This window comes from Sceloporus undulatus, chromosome 4 (genome assembly GCF_019175285.1).
Source record: "Sceloporus undulatus isolate JIND9_A2432 ecotype Alabama chromosome 4, SceUnd_v1.1, whole genome shotgun sequence".
Taxonomy (NCBI): domain Eukaryota; kingdom Metazoa; phylum Chordata; class Lepidosauria; order Squamata; family Phrynosomatidae; genus Sceloporus; species Sceloporus undulatus.
Genome location: NC_056525.1, coordinates 188,651,946 through 188,673,300, shown reverse-complemented (window position 1 = coordinate 188,673,300; position 21,355 = coordinate 188,651,946). Strand labels below are relative to the sequence as shown.

At 37.6% G+C, this 21,355-nt stretch overlaps 1 protein-coding gene across 3 annotated transcripts; it reads right to left on the bottom strand.

Moving 5' to 3' along the window:
* Window positions 1-510: 510 nt before the first annotated feature.
* Window positions 511-21,316, bottom strand: CEP76 (centrosomal protein 76). Of its 3 annotated transcripts, XM_042466079.1 has the most exons (13): window positions 21,106-21,316; window positions 19,075-19,230; window positions 17,571-17,652; window positions 16,667-16,891; window positions 15,453-15,638; window positions 14,704-14,801; window positions 11,371-11,499; window positions 8,391-8,582; window positions 7,348-7,514; window positions 6,437-6,770; window positions 3,717-3,934; window positions 3,187-3,258; window positions 880-1,018 (listed from the first exon to the last, which is right to left on the bottom strand). In XM_042466079.1, exons 1-12 carry the CDS (start codon window positions 21,166-21,168, stop codon window positions 3,210-3,212), a joined length of 1,899 nt encoding a protein of 632 aa, XP_042322013.1. In that variant the 5' UTR covers window positions 21,169-21,316; the 3' UTR covers window positions 880-1,018; window positions 3,187-3,209. The 3 variants fall into 3 exon arrangements, with proteins under 3 accessions (XP_042322010.1, XP_042322013.1, XP_042322012.1); XM_042466076.1 differs by lacking the exon at window positions 3,187-3,258 and having other exon boundaries at window positions 511-1,018; XM_042466078.1 differs by lacking the exon at window positions 880-1,018 and having other exon boundaries at window positions 2,403-3,258.
* Window positions 21,317-21,355: the final 39 nt, after the last annotated feature.

Sequence of the window (21,355 nt, the reverse complement as noted above, 5' to 3'; positions counted from 1 at the left end):
ATATGGCTTCTAAATTAAAGTGTATTATACTTAGCTGTAAAGTTGCATTTCAGATGAACTGTTAGCGTGATGATATACTCTGGAAGTCCCACCCTTATTGTTTTTTAATGGATTATTTTACATACAACATTTTAAAATAAAAGTGTGCACTTTCAAGTTTCTTAATTTTTGTTGTTGTGTGTCTTCAAGTCATTTCTGACTTAGGGCAACCCTATTATGGTGTTTTCTTGGCAGTTTTTTAAGGAGAGGGTTTGCCATTGCCATCCTCTGAGGCTGTGATTTGCCAGTGTGTTTCCAGGGCTGAACTAGGATTTGAACCTTGGTCTGCACAGTCATAGCTCAATACTCAAACACCATGCTGGCTCTTTCTTAATTTTAGTACAATTAAAAATATTCCTTTAAAATACTCCAGTTGTGAGATATGAAATATTGTAGATTAGATGCCAATTTAAATTTCTAAAAACCTATCTTTTTAATTATGTGTTTTTAACAAAACAGCAGTTATTAAAATAAAATATATATTTATTTATAGTACATTAATTACATTTTATACAAAAAAAATTCATGATACATTACATAGAATTATTCAGCCAACACTCATTATTGTACTTTTCAAAAACACGCCATTACATTCCTGAGTACTATTTTAGTATTGCCCCTCCTCCAACAGAAGCTACAGTGCATAAGTCATCCGCAGCATACTTAGAAACACATTCCATTCAAATTAATAAGATTTACTTTCAAGTCAATGTGTTCAGGAGCAGGATATGAGTCTGCCAGTTGTAATGTACAGAACTGTCTCTGAGCCTTTTGAGTCTGAGTCTTTAGGACTTTTGCATGCCTGAATAGAATTTCAGCTGAACATTGGAGTGATTTTTTTTAGAGTACACAACGGTATTTGCAAGCAAACATGATCCAAACGGCACAGGCAGATTCAGGGTATGTGAATACTCTGACACGAACTGCAAGTCGTACTTGGTCCCCTCGACAACACAGTATTTCTTCACAGAAAGGAGATCTATTTGAAGAAACAGAAACATGAGTAATCATTGTCTATTAATTCTGATATCAGAATTTATCAATTTATTGCATTAAAACAGGAGTTACAAACAACTTTGCTATATGTCATAAAATGTGGCAACATGATAGTGAAATTTTTGATGCTTTTAAGCTTTTATTTTAAAAAGGTATCTGCTCATTGCACACCTTGTTTACAAGTAGAATTTTGTGTCATTCTTGGGATATAAGTCTATTTATATGTAATATTTCAAAATTCAAATAAGAATGATCTAGCTATAGTCTCAGCTTTTAATGGAAAGATAAAAGAATTGACAACTGTATCATACTCACCTTATATTAATATAATCTTACTTTCATGTTGCATGCCATGTTACTTTGATCTTGCAAGTTGTGGAGAAAAACATGTACATCATAATATTTCCTATTAACCTGAAGGAAAACCTGCCTGGGTTATTTCATTGTTATTCCCTTTCTGTACACCTGGGGCTTGGGTGCACAGAGCTCTCAGAAATAAAGTTATCTCCACTATAAAAAATTTAAATTACAGCACTAAATGCCAGACCTTTTTTGGAAACTTAGGGCTAGAACAGACCAGCAAAATATGCCGGTTTATCAGTGGCTTTGCATGGCGTATGTATGATGCATGCCACCAAGCTAGAAGGAAGCTGCCATGAAGCTGCCTGGCTGTTTACACTGTGGCGCCAAAATGTTGTGGCAGAAAGGATGCCCTATTTCCGTCACAAAAAGTAGTGGCATTTTGCTGCTTTTTTGTGTGCTGGAAAAAAGCCAGATTGGGTCCATGGCCAAATTGGGGCCCCAATCTGGTGCTCAAAGGGGTGGCGTCACGCTGCCTTTTTGGGCTGGGCTGTTTTGGCCCTTATTAGTCTACATGTTGTATAGGAATAGAACTGGCATCACTGTAAAGACAAGGTAAATTAGGCTTTGGTGTAAAAAGAGTTCATATGATAGGAATTATTTTTGAAGGGGAATAAACTGCTACCGCTTTCAAATTACAGGCTGAGATGTAACATTGAATATCATTCTTAATAATTAGGTTTTCCTTAGTTAACTTCTCAACAGCTTTCCTTTTTGACCAGATTTCCCTAAATTGTATCCCAACCACTTTCTTGCAGCCCAGTTTTCGCAATATCTGAAAGTTTGGCTTTCTAGAATGATTCTGTTACAGGGCTTACTGAAGTCTTTCTGGTCAAACATCTCCCTGAAACCTTCTGGTGAAGCTTGGCTTGACTGCAGGGCATTTTGTTCTTCTAGCTTGACTGCAGGCATTTTGTTCTTCTAGCCATCAGGTCTAGTATTCAAACATTGAATGATCTGTCCCATCTTATTTATTAGTAGCATTTTAGTTGGCTGCTTTTTTTTTCTTTTTGGCTTTTTAAACCTTCGGTTCCGCGGTCTCTTTTGCCATGGGGTCAGAGCCTAGCTTCCAACTGGCTTCCTTTCCCTCTGGTTTTTTAACCTTAATTTTGATTTCATCTGCCTCTGATTCACTGGAGGTCAGGAATATTTTTGTCAATGTCTCACGCCTTTCATCTCCAGAGACAGACTGGGCAGCAGTCAACTGGATACTTTCATTTCATTTCTTTTCTGATCTGCATTTGTCTCCACCTCAGTTTTTCTTTGATCTGCCATTTTAGATTTAATTTTGGAGGACAGCTCTGTAGCATCCTTTCATTTCTTTCCCATTATCTCTGTCTAATCTAACTGCTTATTTGTAACAGAGAAAGTCTAAGCATGTTTAGTCATCCAGGCAGGAAAAATAAAACTGACAGAGAAGGAGGGAGCTTAAACGCTAATAACCACAAAAAAAATAGGCTCCTGCCAGTACAGGTTGGTGCTTATGGGATAAGTCATCGGTAACTCCATCTGCCATTCTGAGAATGGGCTTCCTCATCACTCTTAAGTCTCCTCAGTCATCTTCAGCAAGCTCCTCCTCACTAACTTTTTCTTCCCCTGACACCATATCCAGGACCTTTTCACTAATTAGTTCATTACCGAACTTCTAAGAGTCAATCACATTTATTAACTCACTCAAATCAATGTAAGCAAAAGTAGCTTCTCCTCCTAATCACTTGACAGCAACTGTAACCAAGGCATTCACAACTCACTTATAGCCATCTCAAAGAAGCAAAGTAAGGCTTCACTTACATTCCGTCAGAGGTATCATCCTACTACCTCGCAGTTATGAAGGGCTTCAGAATCTTATTATGATTCATTCTTCTGAAAGTTTAAGATCTACACTTATTACTTACACACTATAAACATTACAAAATATAAGTAAATTACTGAAAACACTATTTCTTTACATGAGTAAATATTTTAATTCTATTTTGTCTGCATTAATGATGAACTATATATCCTGCCTTTTATGATTATACAGTGCACTCGCGTCATACGCAGGTGCACTTATATGCGGTTCTCAGCTTATGCTGAAAGCCACACACCATAAAAGGCAGCGCCATGTGCACAAGCCCCATTGTTTTCAATGGAGCTTGAGCATTCACGGAATTTCCTTTACGCATGGGGTTTGGCAGAACGGATCCCCCACATAAGGGAAGGGACCACTATACACAAATATCTGTATTGCATATCATCTTGTATTTTTTATAAGAATTTCTATTTATTATATAGTCTTATACTTCTTCTATGATATGCTGTAAAAACAGAAAACATTTTACCGAAGACATGCAGCAAATGCTCTCCTTGCATTTTTGTACACAAAATGAATGGGAAATCCTTTGAATGTGTGGCCATCGGGGACTGCTCTCCTGATAGCATCTTGAAATTCTTCATTTCCTGAAGAAATACCTGTGGTACGTTCAAGTTCATAGGCTGCCAAGGCTGGTGACAAGAGATAAGACAGCTGGTCATCCCAAACTGTTGCTAGCCCAAGGTCCTGCACATGAATCACATGAAGAATAGAGATTAATTAGGATCAACATATTTATAACAATCCACATGCATGAAGGAGTAAGTATATGCTCAGTCAGCAAATGTTAAAAATTAATCATAACATGACAAGAGGCACCACAGTTATTACAAGACTGCATCTTTAGCCAAAGTGTCATTATTCAGCTTTAAATTGCTCCCTTCTAAAAGATGAAATAATTTCTAAAGATGGCACAAGGATAGGATCACATGTAAAAGTGTCTTTTTTCCACATGTACAGTTTATTCTGTAATACAGTATCTCAGTCTATATTGATTATTCCAGTAGGTTTCGCCTCCTACCACTATAGCTGAGAGCTTTTTATTTTTTTTAATTATAAGGCTGAAAAAAATGACATAAGGAAATGTCTAGCCCTTGAAACTCATACATCCTAAATTCTCAAAGAAATACAATAAACTAATACACTCTCCTAGAAGACTTATACGAAATGTCTCATTTTCCAATTTTAGTTTCAAGGAACGTTTATTACATGTACAAAGTATGTAATATATTTTTATTCCATATTCAATGTAAGCCCACTGAATCAGCCTTAAGGATCTTTTAGACAGTCTCTACTGTTCTAAGGAACTTTGTGGTCTCTTCTAGCTCTATGATTTAATAATGTGGAAGAGATGAGCCAACATAAATGAATTCTGGGAAACGGTGCACATGTTCCACTTTTAAATTATACCATATTAAGATGCTAGAAAGGGGAAAAGGTCAGATTATGTGGAAATCCTTTAGCATGGCATCACAAAATTTCTGTGACTAAAAACATTAACATAAGCTTGACAAAGCAATGTTTGCTACGTTTGGAAGATTACAAATATCATAATCCAGAGCAAGCAAGGATAATGGGCTAAATCCAGTATTCTGAACTTTCCTTCTTTTCTCTATCTGATGCGGTGCCCACCACTGCTTAAAAGTGATGCTGCAGTGTCTCCCAGCCCTCCTGAGACTGTCCTTTGGATGCATGGGGGATCATAAATTGATCCTGCTGTTACACTATTCTGGCCATAACATTATGTTTCAGGTTTTCTTATGATCATATGATTCAGTGTAAATGTTTCTGTTGATTAAACAAAATTTTAATTTAACATTTATCAGGTATTGCAGCGTAACAGCTGTTTCACTGCAGTACTCAGGTAATGCATTCTCAGACATTTTACTTCATTGTCTTTAACAGGAAGAGTTTAGCTTAGTGGTGGGGAAAGTTAAACTTTCCAGCCTTGTTCCACAGTCCCTAAGCTCTACAAGAGAACCTCAAAAATAAACTTTTAAAACTTTTTTTCCCCGCAAAAACAATTAAACATTCCCAAACTGCCCCCCCCCCCCCAAAAGCTGCACAAACCCACACCAGGAGTGATATGTAGCCCACTGGGAATGGGGCTTGATGGAACCATGCTTTTTACCTGTGCAGTTGTCCAGTCTTGGTTTAGCCTGTACTCCCTGATCCCTTATTTAAACAGCATCTTTTGGCTCTTTCCAATACATGCTGAGCATATGTCATGAATATCCATTAGTGAAAGCTGTAGCAACATTCACTGGTAAGTCTCCCTGTTACACTTATAAAAATTTGATTACTAGAATTTAAATTAATTTTTAAAATTTACTTGGGTAATTGAAGAAAATTAATTCGTTGATAAATTCTGTATAGCTGACCTAATTAACTAGCACAGCATACCGAGATGATAATGAGTTTGAATTTCATTACTGTGGTCATAATGTTAGATCTTTTATTCATACAACTTTTTAAAAAATGAATTTTGAAATTGGTTTCAAAGTCATACAACTTTATATATATTTTAGGGGGGGAAACCCAACCCCCAGCAGTTTTTAACTATGTTTTTAATAATACTGTTATTTAATTACTTTTTAACTGTTATAATCAATGTTACAGCTGTTACCGTTCTTTAAACTATTGTAAGCTGCCTTGGTTCTCTTAGATTCTTCGGAGGAGCAATGAAAGCACATTCACACCACACTCACAATGCTTCCAATATTACAAGGAAGCAGAACAAAACTTTCACCCGCAAAGTGTTAATCAGTATGAGGTGATTAACAGATTTTTTACAGTGGGGAAAAATTGATTTCCAAACAAATGAACAGCAGTACAGCATAGGGAAAGCCATGATATTGTGCAATAAATTCTAGGCAAAGACAGGACTAATGGAGTGCTATTGCAGTATAACACCTATATGTGATATAAACACCTATGTAAAATGTAGTATTAATTTGCAGAGTAGATAAAAACTATACATTGCTTTGGAGACTGAGAGGTTCTAAGAATAAGCCAAGCTGTTTTAAATTATTTTTCACATTATTATAAAACCAATGGTCAATAACCTGAGTAGCAAGAGAAAAAAATAACCGTGAAACTCATTAAATCTGTAGCTGGGCTTTAATAGTAAATTCAACCTCTTTGTTTTAAGAAGAAAACACAAATGAATAATGACATAATGGCATATACCTTCCTGTGTTCTGCTACTAATATTCTAAGTTGTAATTCCAGATCATTGCTTGCTGCTGCTGCATCTATTACTGAAGCACAGAGTGGAGGAAAAGGTGGAAGTGCAGTTGTGGCCCCTGGAGAACACACTGATTTAATTGCTTCTCCACTCATTGGTTTCCACTTAGATTCATCATGCAAGTCGAAGGCACAGACCTCTACGGCATCAGAAGGCTGGCAGTTTGCCAAAAACTTTTCGTGATTAAAGATGCAACCTACTGTTCGGTAAGGATACGATGGCTTAGGCTGCTCAACAATTGGAGGGTCGTCGGGCTTAATAGGGTTGTGAATGTATCTGAAGAGTAAAAGATACACTTTTAAAAATCAACCTATATTTTCTTTTCGCCTAAGGCCCAAAATAAAAATCCTGTCTACTTTTCAGTGTATATAGACAATGTACTCTGTAATGCAGCTAATTATTCAACTATGTTGAAGAAACTGGGAGTGGACCTGAGGAATGAACAGTCCCTCCCTGTTCTAAAAGCATGAATCCAGCCCTAAAATGCCTAGATGAAAAATTCACATGATCAACAGCTAAATGTAGTATGTTACTGAATAGCTGCCTACTAAGCTGAGAATACTGATTGACTTGAACAGTACTTACCATTTCAGTTATTCATGTTCAGATTTTAGACCAAATATGGGTACAGTTCTAGACAATGAACATTTATGAACAAAACTAACATGCTGTTCAAATAAAGCTAATATTCTGCTCTTTAGAAGTGAGTTTACACAAAACTTGTTAATAATATACCTGCCATGAATTGCACACACATTATCTTGGAATATAGCACTAAATATTGACTGGAATTATATATTAATAGTTCTAGAATTTGGCATAATTTAACTTTATAATCACTTTACTTACTTACCTATGTCCTGTCAAACTCTCCCAGAAAGTGATTGTTCCATCAATTCCATAGGTCATTACCCATGTGTGAGGAACTCCTTTAGCTTTTGTTCCTACACACACAAAAGCTTCAAGCCCAAACCCCAACAGAAGACTGCATAAAAGGTTAGCATGATCCTCACAGTCGCCCTAAACAGGTGATAGATTAAGTACATAATAGGTTAGATAGAATAAAAATGACTTAAATGGCATTAAATGAAGACTCAGCATTAAATCCAGTTTTAGTCTTAAGTAAAGCAAACCTACTAAAATAATAGTCACTTTTATGCTGTACAGCTATAGTACTTTGATACTACTTTGACTGTCATGGCTCCTATGAAATTTTGGAATTTTATAAACTATGTAGAATTCTTTGCCAGAGAGCTCTAGTGCCTAACCAAACTACAAGTCTCAAACTTTTGTAGTTTTGATAGTTAATGTGCTGTCAAAAGTGCTATAAATATGTAGTGTGAAAGGGATGAATAGAATTCTGAAGTGGTGACTAGTAATTCTCATTTATTTCAATAGGAATATTCTAGCTAGGACTAACACTTGATTTTAGTCCTTAATAAGAAATGGCAACAACATCCCCAGTTACAGATTTCAAAGCAAAAGCAAAGCAAAAGAATTTACCAGGAAGGTAAGCATTCTTTTAACACAGAAGTTAATGGAAATGGATATGGATTATACAAACTTAAGAATCCTGGAAACTGTTACGTAAAATAAAAAAGAAAGTAGAATTTATTCATTAAGACATTAGTAGAAAAAATGTGTGTTTAACTCTACTTAAACAAGATTTTGGATACTCCAATTTGCATCCAATACCAAATATCTTAAAGTCATTTAAGTAGCTCAACTTACTTTACGTAAGGTTAAGTCAGCCTTGGGACACTCTAATCAATTTATGTACACACTGAAGTAAACATAGAAGCCAACACTTTTAATATTACTCTGAAATGATTATTTACAATTAAAATTTGAATTTCAGTTAACACATTCTCTTAAATAATGTCGTAGTAAACTTACTTTGTTTCTACACAAAAAAGCCAGAAGAGTACACCATTGTTCTTGTTTACTATTTCCCCCACCAATGACAGGGGCTCTTTCATAACCAAGAACACTGACAAATCTTGCAGCTTGCCTGGGTGTGTCCAGAATCCGGCCTGCTCGAAGTGGCCTGACATAGGAACATACTGGTCTGTTTATCCCATTTTCATCCTAAACAATATGAAAGACTAGGTTTTTTAAACAGAAAGCAATCATATTTTATATGTTAAGGAATCAAGTTTTAATTTTTTTTAAATTAGGGTTTTCAGTAATGAACATGTTAACCATATACAGTCCATAGTGAGAATTCCCACTGAATTCCCTCCATTCCCAGTGTTATTGCCCAGAATAAAATCAGCAAAATTAAGTAGAAATATTTATCAGGCTGTTTCAAATGCATCTTTTTATTTCTTCCCTGGCTAATATGGTCCCATAGGACAGTTTCTCAGCCAGTGCAAGTGACCATATTTTGTCCAACCATTCTCAGATTATAAAGGTCTTTCAACGTCTGCACAATTACTCCTCTAATTGCACACAGTAATATTCCAATGAGGGCAATAGTCTGATTGCTCATATTTACTAACTAATCCAGTACCTCTTCACATAATTTCTTGACATGTAGGCCCGTTACAGATGGGCCTTTGCTCCGCCCCCAGTATGTACTAGGGGTTGGTCGAGGATGCAGCGTCCAATCAGGCCTCACCCCTAGTACATACTGGGAACGTCAAAATGACGGCGCCCTATACACATGGGTGCCGCCATTTTGACGTGACGGACACTTAGCGTCCACACGTAGCGGCGCAGTTGTGACGCCTCAAGTGCCCCATTGGTGCCTTGTGGCATCACAACTGCATCGCAAGAACCCGCTTTTTGCAGGTTCTTTTTGCTACGTGGGGGAGCTGCGCGGTTTGTCCGCTGCGGCTCCTTCGTGCAGCAAACACGGGCGCTCTGTAAAGCACCACTGTCATCTTAGCCAAAGATTGTAATGATCCAGTCTCATCAGATTCTCACCAACAAAGATATATATTCATGTATAAGTGTACAAATTCCAGTCAAAAAATTAACACAAAAACCTGGGTCAGCTTATTCACTTATACAACTTATACTGTACTTTAACTCTTATTTAAAAAAAAAAAAGAAACAAAGAAAGAGTGGCATAAAATGACAGCTTAGCCTATCTTGGGAGAATCTAAAAGAAGCACTACCCCTCTACTATTTCTGCCACACTTGTGGACTTCTCAGTGCCTGGCCGGAAAAATGGCAGTGGCAGCAGCTCTTTGGCATTTCCCCTCAAAGGTGTTCCAAGAGCAGACGTGTGCATTTTCTTAACCCTGTCCACACTTGTTTAATTACACCACAGAGAAGATTAAGAATGAAGCCAAGGCACAGAAAATTAAGTTTCACACTGTACTGACTGTCTACTGTATACTCTTAAACAGGGGTAGGCAATCTTTTTGAGCTGGGGGCCGGGTTGCTGTCCCTCAGACAACTGTCTTTCATATTGTCATTAAATTTTTTTTTTTTGAAATATTAAATATATAAATAAACCAGGACAAATGTAGGACAAAATTTTCAAATGGAAGATACTTTTTTTAAAAAAATGGAGGACACGTGAAAAAATTTGCTGATTTTTAAAAAAATGTTAATATAAATGCATGTTTCTGAGGCTTCTATAGACAATTGCCCCCCAAAGGCCTCGGCGGCAATCGGTGGCAGGACCGGGCTGGGGCCGGTCCCAAAGCCTCGCCAGGCCGCATCCGGCCCGAGGGCCGTAAGTTGCTTACCCCTGCTCTTAAACATGCAGAGGTCTTTCCCTTCGTATGTTCTCTAAATTAGTCACTATTACATAAACTAACAACATGTTAGCAAGAAAAAAACTCACAAGAAATTATAGATGCTTAATTAAATCAGCAGGATACTCTTTAGTTACCTATGCAAACAAAATCAATTCTCCATATGGGTCCCCAGGAAAACTAAACATTTTCTGGGAAAACTCATTTTAACATATAAGTTTGAATGATATGTAGAAAGATCACTTAGACTTATCCTAGTCTGGCAAGATGAAATGTTTTTTATATTTCCATGTTTGTTATTTGTGTCATGCCTCCAGAGCATCTTTGATGCTCTTGAGACATATATTTAGTTGAGATTATACAGTATTAGCTTTTCTATGTATTAGTTTAGAAGGGGAAATAGAGATCTACAGCTTTAAGAAAGGCAAGGATTGTGGGAAATCCCAGGGTCTCTTACTGTCTCCCTCTAGCTAAGTTTCAGTGTGTAGTAAGATTTCAGCCAAGTCAGACCTGGAGAGAGTATTTTCCTTTGACAAAAAGATAAGTCCACAGAAAGAAAGATAGACTCCACCAAGAAGAGAGAGCAAGGTATTTAGGAAGGACTAGTAAGAAAAAGGAGATCAGTTTCATGTTTGTGTTTATAATCAGTAAAGCTTTTGAAACTTAAGAAATTTGTGGACAAGTCTTTTGTTCTGGCTGTGATCCCGAGAGATAGAGGCCTTACTACACCCAAAGTCCATAGCATCGCTCTTGGGACAAAACAATTTATGAATAAATTATTAGTAACTTCTTTAAAAGTTACATCGTACAGTTCTTGTGAATAGGCATGTTCAATTTTTAATGGCCATTATTGTCAAAACTCTGTAATTCTGAAATCTTGTAGTCATGATTTTGGAACTTAGCCTTATTCTGCAAAATGATCAATTAGTGTAAATTCACAAGAACAAGTGTTTGTAAGTAATAAAATTTAACTGCTTGAGATACATATAGAAATAAAACTAAACAATAACAATCTTAAAAGATACAAAATTAAATACTGAGGTTTCCACCAAGGAATTTAATATAGGGCTGGATAAAAAGTCAGATTATCTGCAGTTATTTCTTCAGAAATTGTGTGTGTGTGTGTGTGTATAGTAAAAAGGTAGAATATATGAACATTGACAAACCTGTGCAAAAATTTTGACTAGTCTTGTGTTGTGTGAAGTCCTGATCTGCAAGTATTCTCTCCACCACTGTTTAGCATACACAAGAAATAACCGTTCTTTTTCTGCTGTTTTCTGGCGTTCCAAAGCAAGCTGCAATTTTAAAAAATCCAACATATACTGTGCTGTTGTTTTTTTTTAAAAAAATTGAAATTTCAGTCAATGAGACAATCAACATTACATATTATCAGCCTGACATCCATTGTAGAGAGTCTGCAATTTCATTAGAATATACAGGAAACACTTTCATTATCAGCAGATCTTTCCAAAGTACTCTCTGAGATGAGGTGTTTTATTTTCATTCTGGCTGACAAAAGCAGCTAAATTGTACTTATTCTTAAATAAATAAAAACAGAATTCTGTAGCACCTTTGAGACTGAAAGAAAAAAGTTCATCTGTCATGGACTTCAATCCATTTATTTAACTGATATGCCCTCTTTCTCCTAGAATGGGACCCAAGGTGGTTCATAAAAGGAATCAAAATGTGACAATAAACTATTAAAATAAATTAAAATCACATTAAAATAGTATAGCATTTAAAAAGCACACAGAATTTTTTTTAAAAGCATACACCCCAGTAAGAAGCCTCTCTGCAAGCAATTAGCTAATAAAAGCCTGCTTAAACAAAAAGGTATTTGCTTGCTATTGAAAGGAGAATAAGGAGAGGGTCAGTTCAGATTCCCACAGAAGGGAATTCTGCAGGTGGAAGCAGCCACTCAGAAGGCTCTTTCTCATGTCCTCGCTGGAACAGTAATGGGAGCAAAAGAAAGCCCTCCCCTATAGATCTTAAGATTTTGGCATGTTGAAGATACAGGGGCAAAGCAGACGAGCCAAATGGTGCAATCTGCGGCCACTCTCACTCCAATCGCTCCAGGATCGCACCAGTGGGATACTGCAGTCCCAAATGGACCACCAGCTGGAGTGGTTTTTTTCCACTCCTTTTCCAGCCAGGTTTGGGTCACCTTAGGCAGCCTCAGTGTAATTTCCAGGGAGTTTGGGGAGAGTGTGTCATATAAAAGCCATGCCCTCAACATGGCCAAAGCGCTGCTTTTTGCCCAGCTGTTTCGATCCATAGTGTTTCAGATAGTCTGAACCTAAGCCATATAGGGCTTTACAGGTCATGACCAGCACTTTTAATTGTGTCCAGAAACAAAGCAGTAGCCAATGAAACTGTTTTAACAAGCGAGTTCCATGCTTCCTTGTCCTCCCTCCTTGGATGCATCTTTTCATTAGTGGCTTCATTCCATGCATCTGATGAAATGTACTAGAGTCCATTAAAAGTTATGTTATACAGTGGTACCTCGGGATACGAAATACCCAGGTTACGAAATTTTCGGGATACGAAAAAATCCCATTGGAAATCATTGTTCCGGGTTACGAATGTTTTTTCGGGTTACGAATAAAATTTTTGGTGCTTTTTTCGGCTTTTTCACACGAAACGCGGCTTTTCCCCATTAGCGCCTATGGCAGTTCGGCTTACGAAGGCTTTTCGGGTTACGAAAGCGGCCGCGGAACGAATTAAATTCGTAACCCAAGGCACCACTGTAACCTGTTTTTTTTCAGTCTCAAAAGGTGCTACAGGATTCTCTTATATTATTCTAGGTGGAGTATACATGGCTATGACATTGAATTATTAGTTGAATGAAGACAGTTGTATTATTGTTCTCTACCCGTAAAACATTTACTTGCTTTGTTAAATGTTTCAGCTGGTACAATAGTCCATAGGTGATAAATTACATAGTTTGTGTTTCATTTCCAATTTTTTCTATATATTTTCAGCAATATAAATGTTAGCATCTCTTTACAATGTAAGGTCATTCTGTCTATGAAATACAGATAACCATGTTAATTTTACAGTACAGTAAGCAGTATGTTTTATTATTTTATTACATTCTTGCCAAGCTTTGTTTACACAATCCCACCCGATGTGCAGATAGGTTCCCAATTCCTCAGAATTTCTTGAAGATTCTGAAGAGAGGGTTTTATACATGCTAAGGAACCCTATAGGGCAGCTGTGGGGGTCACACAGAAAGGAAGAGGGGAAGTAAAATTCCCTTTATATAAAAGAAGTCCAGACACTTAATTTTGGATTTAGTTTAAAGAAATATATCCAGGTGATTCAAGGAGAAAGCCATATTGGAACAGAAGATGAAATGCCTGCAGTATTGTCATTCAACCTAACACATACTTTATCTCAGATTCAACCTTCCAGAAATGGGGTACGTGAAGCAAGAAGGACTGAGATGCCTCTTCCAGCTGAATGGTGCTAACATGTAGGATTTAATGTGGTAATATCGATGAGGAACAGAACTAGATGCACAAGTAGACAATGCAACTAGTGTTGCAATAATAGTACCAATTCCTGCAGACAGTTCAGGTGCTACATTACAGTGCGCCCGCGTTATACGTGGACGCACTATATGCGGCTTTCAGCATATGCTGAAAGCCACACGGGAGCACACAGGAGCGCATGGGGCACAAGGGGCGGTGTGTCCCCTTGAAAGTAATGGGGGCCACGCTGCCGCACCGCCACACCATGCATGAGCCCCATTACTTTCAATGGGGCTCGAGCATACACATTTTTTTTACGTGGGGGGTCCAGAACGGATCCACCGCGTAAAAAAAAGGGCGTACTGTATTTGGAAAAATCAAGCTGTGTAAATTTTGCTCTCTTAACACTTAAATAAAACTACACATGAACCACAGTAGTGCTTAATTATTCCATGTTTCATATCCATGTAATATTTCATCTTTATTAATGAGGAAGACAGTTGTATTTCAGCACAACTTTTATGACAAATTACACTCACACAAAGGTTTAAACCTTTTACAGTTTTGAATAGCATAAAAAACAATCTGACTTGCATTAATAAGGATGTGCTTTAAAATGTTAACGTTTACAGTACCCCAGGGCCAGAACAAACGGCTCAAAAAAGCCTGGTTCTGGGCATCATCAGTGCGCAGCATTTAGATAATGCACGACGATGATGCCAGGAAGCCAGTTTGAAGTCACCTGGCTGTCCAGACATGGGTGGCTTCATGACACTCTAGCAGCATGGGTGTTTACATGCTGCTAGAGCATCATGAAGCCACCATGGGGTCATAGCTTTCCCCCAGCTGAAAAAGGAGCAAATCTTAGTTGCTCCTTTTCGGCTGGGTTCAAGGCAGACTGGGGCTACGGCATGTGTTTGCTGCGGCCCCAATCCATCTTTGGAAGGGGCAGCTTCAACTGCCCCTTTCTTCCCATGTTTCCCCCACCCCCCACACACACACATACACATATATGTTAAGACTTACTTGAGTATTGACAATTTCCTGTGAAAGTATCTTATTTAGCTCTGGGTACATTTCAAGTCTGATGTTCAGTACTCCAACTGAAACCTTCGCTTCTGTACCTTTGGACCAAAAGATATTTGTCTGATGAGCAAATAAGTAGACATTTTAATACATAACATATTCAGAAATCACATGAAAGATGATGGATATATATTTCTCTTCAAAACAAGTTTAGGAGATATAAAACCTTTGATGCAATCACATTCCTTTGTAGGCTTGCAAGAATTACAAACCACATTGAGCCAGTTTTCCAAAGCAGAGCTTAAAGTTAGATGAGGTTAATATGGACTATTATAAGCTTAATAAGCTAATAATAATAATAATAATAATAATAATAATAATAATAATAGGATTTATTTATATGCAGCCCAATCACTGGGAATCTGGGCGGCTTACAACAGAGGGGATAATAATTAGACGGTTCTAAAAAGAAGGGAGGAGTGGAGAGAAACTTCACAAGCCAAGCTAAAGACTCCTTTATTTTGAAGGCAACAAGCTAAAGAAAGATCAAGGGAGAAAACAGAAGATGCAATTTGTATGCTTGGGTGTTGTTGTTTCCTTTTTCACAAGTAATGAATTTTATCACTGAAAGTGCTTCATATACTGTTTGAAACAGAGTTTCAATTTTCCTGTTTTTATCCTCTTTTTAAAACTCTCTCCATCTGTCAATATTATTATTATTTCTAGTAATGAATTTTTTAAAAGCATACCTACACCCAGAAGTTCAACAGCAACATTTGTTATCCTGTTCTCTGCACTCAGGACAGACCGCCACTCTAAGAAATAGGATGCAACTAATGTTGTTTCACCGGTTGTATCTGTTTTGATCAAGACAATGTGCACTGGATCACATATTGAAAGCATAGTGGTTGCATCCACCATTTTACTTGCTTCGCCTGTCAATGGCATATCAAAATAAAGATAAAGAAAAATTATAGTTGAAAGCTCTAGCATATTGCCAATATACCTATGAAAACTGGTTTAAAGATAAGAGTCCAAAGATTGTCATTATATAAAATGGCCTTTCCATGATATTTGCATTAAAACAAGAATACCAACCTATCACATCTACTTAATATTGTCATAGAAAAGCAGCTGGGACATGGAGAAATTTTGAGTGGAAAAATAGCTAGAAGGGAAAGATGAAAGGACTTAATTTCTTCTTGACCCCTTCCCAGCTAAAATTTCTGATTCTGTCTACCAAGCAGTAAGATTCATTGATTTTTATAAGTCTTAAGCTAAGATATGTCAGTACAGAGTTGCAGTATCAGTCCACCTTCTGAGCCACCACAACATCCATCTTTTATGGAAGCAAATTTACAAAATCACTGATGTGAAATATCCATAGGAGTGTGGACATGAGCATTCATCCAACAATGGGGGATAAATCATTTGTCCATTTTCAGGCAGCAGAAGATTGCTATATCATATAATATTCTATCTGTGTGAACCAAGCTGACTCCACAAAAACAGACTCACAAAATTATGGGAATATGTTTCTGATATTTACACATGGGGGGGGGGGCTTACTATTAGTATACATCATTGCCTTGTGATAGGAAAAGAAGGGGAGAGCATGTAGATGCCTAGATCTATCAAATGACAAAACAAGCAACATAAAGTGTGTGCACAAGAGTAATCTTTGTAAACCCCAAGTAGTTTTGAACTGTCATTCGCACATACACACAAAATAATCACATGACCTTCCTTCAAGATAAGGGCTGCAGGATTGCAAAGCAACCATGACCCACCAAGCTTGAAATTCTGACCATAGCTGTGAAAACATTTTATCTGTTAAAATGGTGTGGATATGTATAGTACTCCTAACTGAATGCGCGCGCGTACACACACACACACAACGTAATCTGAATATCTCTGAAAGAGAACCCAATATTATTCATTTCTGTACTTTAGATTTCCTTACCTAACGTATCCTTATATACTTCAAGTAGAAAGCCATCACTAAAATCTGGTTCACAGGCACATGGCACAGGTTTAGAGCGGAAACGTTGATTTCGAAAATGTAAGCAGAGTGTGAAAGTAGAACAAGCTTGACCAGGTAAAGGCTCAGGTTCCTGTAGATGTTCCAGAAAAGCTTTCCCACCAAGAACTTGAAGGTACAGATACCTCCGTTTTGGGTCAATATTTGCTACAACAACAACAACAACAACAACAATATGTTTTATTTATAGACCGCTATTCCGCAATGATCATAGCGGTGTACAGTAAAAATTGCAATACAATACAAGGTGACAGTTAAAGGAGGGAGAAGTCTCGTCCTTCAGGCTGTCCCTGATGTTGCTGGGTCTGCCTGATCGCTCCCTCTGAGGCCAAGATGACAGTTGAAAGAGTACAAAAAGTACCAGTAAATAGGAAAGATTTACAATTTGTACAAAATGGCTAGTAAATGCACTTTAAAGTTTTGACCTAAATTGATTGAGATGCTGGCGAAATGTCAGGAATAAACTCTTCTAGAACATGGCCACATAGCCCGAAACCCACAAAAAACTATAATGTTAAAATCCCTTTCCCATTTGATCCTCACATCCTATACAAAATATAAATAATTTGATTTGCATTTGAATGAAGGACAACATAATCCTCAACCGTGTATTACAGGATCAGCAGTGAAGATAAACTTCATTATAAAAACAGATCACAGAGGAAACACCAACACTGTTGACATAAGAAGGATTGAAATGCAGGAGGAAAAGGTGGAAGCCACTGAATTACTTAAAAAATAATTTCAATTATAATTTCTTATTTCACACTTTTTGAAACATCTAAAAAGCAGTAAATCAAAGTTGTAAAAACAGCATATAACATACTTTTTTTCAACACTGGTGGCTGTTTTTCAATGAAATGTGTAGAAGGTTTTGGAGTTGAAGTCACTTCCCCATTGTTCATATCCTAGGATTATATTGAGGTATAATTTAGCACACATTCAAATCAACACTCCCTTACACTCTTTTAAATGTCTTTTCACCCCAAGAAACACAATGTTAAAACATTCTTCAAAGGGATAGTTTTCATTATACAAACTAAATATGTAACACTGAACTATGGCCAGTTGGCTGGTCTAAATAGTATTTACCCATATGAAACATGCTTTTAAAACATGCTTTTTAAAAGTTAATTTTCTTGGCTAGTGCAGTGATGGTGCCTGTCAAAAACAGTAATGCAGCCCTAGAATCTGTACAGATCAGAAAATCTCTTAAGACACACTTCTATGAAATTCTTGCGTAAAGTGGCTATCTTAACCCTTTATCTGTTCTATTTCTTAGCCAGTGTATCACTCACATTTACATTGACACTTCCTATTAATCTACTTCAGGGCCTGAATTTAACAAAACTGCTGATAAAAATAGCATCCAGTCTCTAACACAACATTTAAAAAAAAACACCTCTTAGACCCCTTGTCATGCCATATGGGCAGTATGACTGGTTGAATAATGCAGTTGATAGGATACATATAGACTTGATAACACCTCTCGCTGAATAATGCTCTTCCAAGAAGTATGGGTATGATCCATGTACTTGTTTTGATAACTGCCAATGTAATTGCTCATGCCATATATCCTCTAATCCATATTAAGGCTGATCAGCATGAGATGTCTATATTACAGTCTGCCTTCCGTATTGGTGGACTTGCCATCCACGGATGGCAAGCCTCCATTTTTCTTAATGGCAGCGTGTGCACATGGCCACGCTAGTGGGTGCGCGCATGCCACACTGCCATGTGTGGGACTTGAGCATACGCAAATTTTGGTATCTGCAGGGGGCAGGGTCCAGAACTGATCCCTCACAGATACGGAGGTCCAACTGTACTTGATTATAAATGCATCCCGAGCTGCAACATCTACAGATAAAAGATAGGAAGGCAGGTCGCAAATTAATTTCTTCCTTTCTATCAAGCTTAATTGTATCTACTCTTGGCCAGGCATAATTTTAAATGTTAGACATGCAACTATCTTTGGAACTGAGTGAATTCTGATGTGCTTTCTTTTTATAACCCATTTCTATTTTCAGGCCCTCTTCTATGCATGCAAGAATATATCTCTGAGTTTAGGGTGAGTTAGAGGGTGGAGGAAACGTCTAAATACAGTACAGACACTTACTAGGACAGATGGCTCCAACCACCTCTTCCTAATCTTCACCAAACAGCACCAATTACAGCAAGAAAATATAATAACATAATTTACATCCTATTAAAAATGACTCTGCCCCACAATAAATCTAATCATAAATGACTTTGTACAGGGATATCTATATTTACATTATGTGATGAGTATCTAGAACCACTTCAGATAATGTTTTCTTCAGACTACTCACTGTTACAAAGCTGAGTTCTTTCATAACATCATCAATGATTCCTCTTCGTATCAAGGCTTTCATTAGATGTTCCTCAGACAGCAGTTGATGTTCAGGTGCCAGTTCTTCACGTATAGTCTCAGCAAGAACTTCTCGGATCCTGCTATGGACATCCATCTATAAAGAAATAGTTTTGTTACCATGTTGTAATGACTGCACAAGTATCATAGATGGCATCAGAGCCTGCGATGGTCTTGAAAAGATTCCATGACTGCAGAGGATAGTCAGAGCAGAATCATAAAATGTCTAACTGCACCTGGATCAGTGGCAGAACATTATGATTTAGGCTGCAATGCTACACCATGATTATTTGCATGTTTCTCCATTCACATAGAATTGTGCTGACAGTAGCAGAAGGGCTCATCTACAAACCCAATTGAATAGGCCTCACTTCTGAGTAAAAGACCAAGCTGCCAGACTTGCAATCTATGGTCTAGATACCATTTGCATTTGGAAACTGACAAAAACAACTTAATGAAACATAAATGTATGTCTGTGCAATTGGGAACTGGCTTGCAGCTTTGTGTCTGCAATTTTAACAACAGTCTGTCATAAAACTAGTGATGACAGCTGTCAAACAAATTCTTTTCTGACTTGTATTTCATTTTTAGCTTACTGTACTTCCCAAGTAAAAATCAGAATCAAAGAATCACTATAAACATCTAGTTGGAAAAGCGTATCTTATTAAGAACACTCTACTTTTGCTATTCCTTCTGAAAATGTTGGTAAGGTACATTCTTGCTGGAAAATGTATGTTTGCATTCTCCTTTCCCTCCTTAGATAGACAGGGACTTCCCTCTCCCTTTCTCATTCTGTCTAGCCGTGTGACTTTGGTCACTCACTCTTGGAGGCTCTCTCTCAAGATTATAAACGGTCTCTTCTCAGTCTTCCTGCTATCTTATTATTATTATTATTATTATTATTATTATTATTATTATCCTTTATTTATAAATCTTAAAGAGGGTGAGATTTCTTCTCCTGAAATATCACCAGTTAGTTTAGGATTTAGTTTGTATGTAGATATATATTAAAGCCGTCATTGTTTTTTTTTTAAAGATATAAGCTGTATGTTTGTTTCTTGAGTAAGTCTTGCTTCTTTAGGAATTCACACTTAGACAAAGTCACACTTCTGCTGTTCTGCTAATGAAAGGCAGACCTTTAACAGGTTTAGCTTTTTTCCCTTTAAAGGGTTTAAGCTTCCTGGGAAACTTAAATTACCTCCACATCATTCTCAAACAGTATTTGTATGCAAAAATCATAGAGTTGGAAGAGACGTCCCAAAGACTATCCAATCCAACCCTCCTGCCATGCAGGAACTCACAAAGCCTAGGATGGAACCGTAGCAGTTAAAGCGGCATCAAACTGTGTTATTTGAAGACAACTGGGGAAAGTGAGGCGACTGTGGTTGGAAGTGACTCCAGATAAGAGCTAAAAGGGCTTGTAGAGGTACCGAAAAGGCTAACACATAAAGACTAGAGGAATATTAAAATGTAAGCAACCAATTATCAAGTTGTAACCATATAGAAGTAGCTAACTGAAGTACTGTACCATCTCACAAACCTGAACTAAGCAAGACATGTTTTAGGAATGTCTGCTTATTTATTTAGAGTTGTTTGTGTGAAAAGTGTTGTTCTGTTGGGCCGTAGGTTTCTTTTCATGGACATTAAATTAATAAAAAGGATTTCTTGGGGGGGAGGGTGGGTGCTGCGTTATTTCTACAATGCAAATGCACCCCTGAAGGTCTATAGTTTCTTGTGAGATGTACTCTCAGGCGTGTCCTCCTTTTTCAGGACTTGTCCTACATTTCCAGCCTTCTGCCCCAAAGGGATTACCCAAATGTCCTCCATTTTGAGCATGACTAAGAAGCATGGATTTGCAGTTCTGGGAGTGCCTGTAGCTTTCATTAGGGCATGTCCTCCGTTGTTCTTGAATGTCCTCCATTCAGTCTCCCTGAGTCCCATAAAGGATCTCAGTGGCGTTTCTCTTCCTCACCTTGGTCAGCTGCTGGTGAATGATCTGCTTGAGCTCAGTCGCTTTCTCAGGGGCCAAAGCCATGGCTCAGCAGGGCTTAATCTTTATTAGGCTCCACCTAAAACACAAAGAGGCTGACTGCGTCCAGGCACTTCTTAAGAGAAGCCCAGAGCCTCCATTTCCAGGAGCGCAATACCTTTCCCGCTCTCCCAACCGCCTTCAGCCCTCTTCTCTCTTTTCCCATTGGCTGGACCTCCAGCCAATCAGCCAT

What these genes read in the sequence shown, in the direction of transcription:
- CEP76 (XM_042466076.1), bottom strand. Translation starts at nt 21,168, where the DNA reads ATGGCTTTGGCCCCTGAGAAAGCGACTGAGCTCAAGCAGATCATTCAC. An exon ending in CTTTTTTGTGTAGAAACAAA is followed by an intron (nt 7,515 to 8,390) that starts GTAAGTTTACTA and finishes TCACCTGTTTAG; the next exon opens with GGCGACTGTGAGGATCATGC. An exon ending in GCATTTGCTGCATGTCTTCG is followed by an intron (nt 1,019 to 3,716) that starts GTAAAATGTTTT and finishes TTCTTCAAATAG; the next exon opens with ATCTCCTTTCTGTGAAGAAA.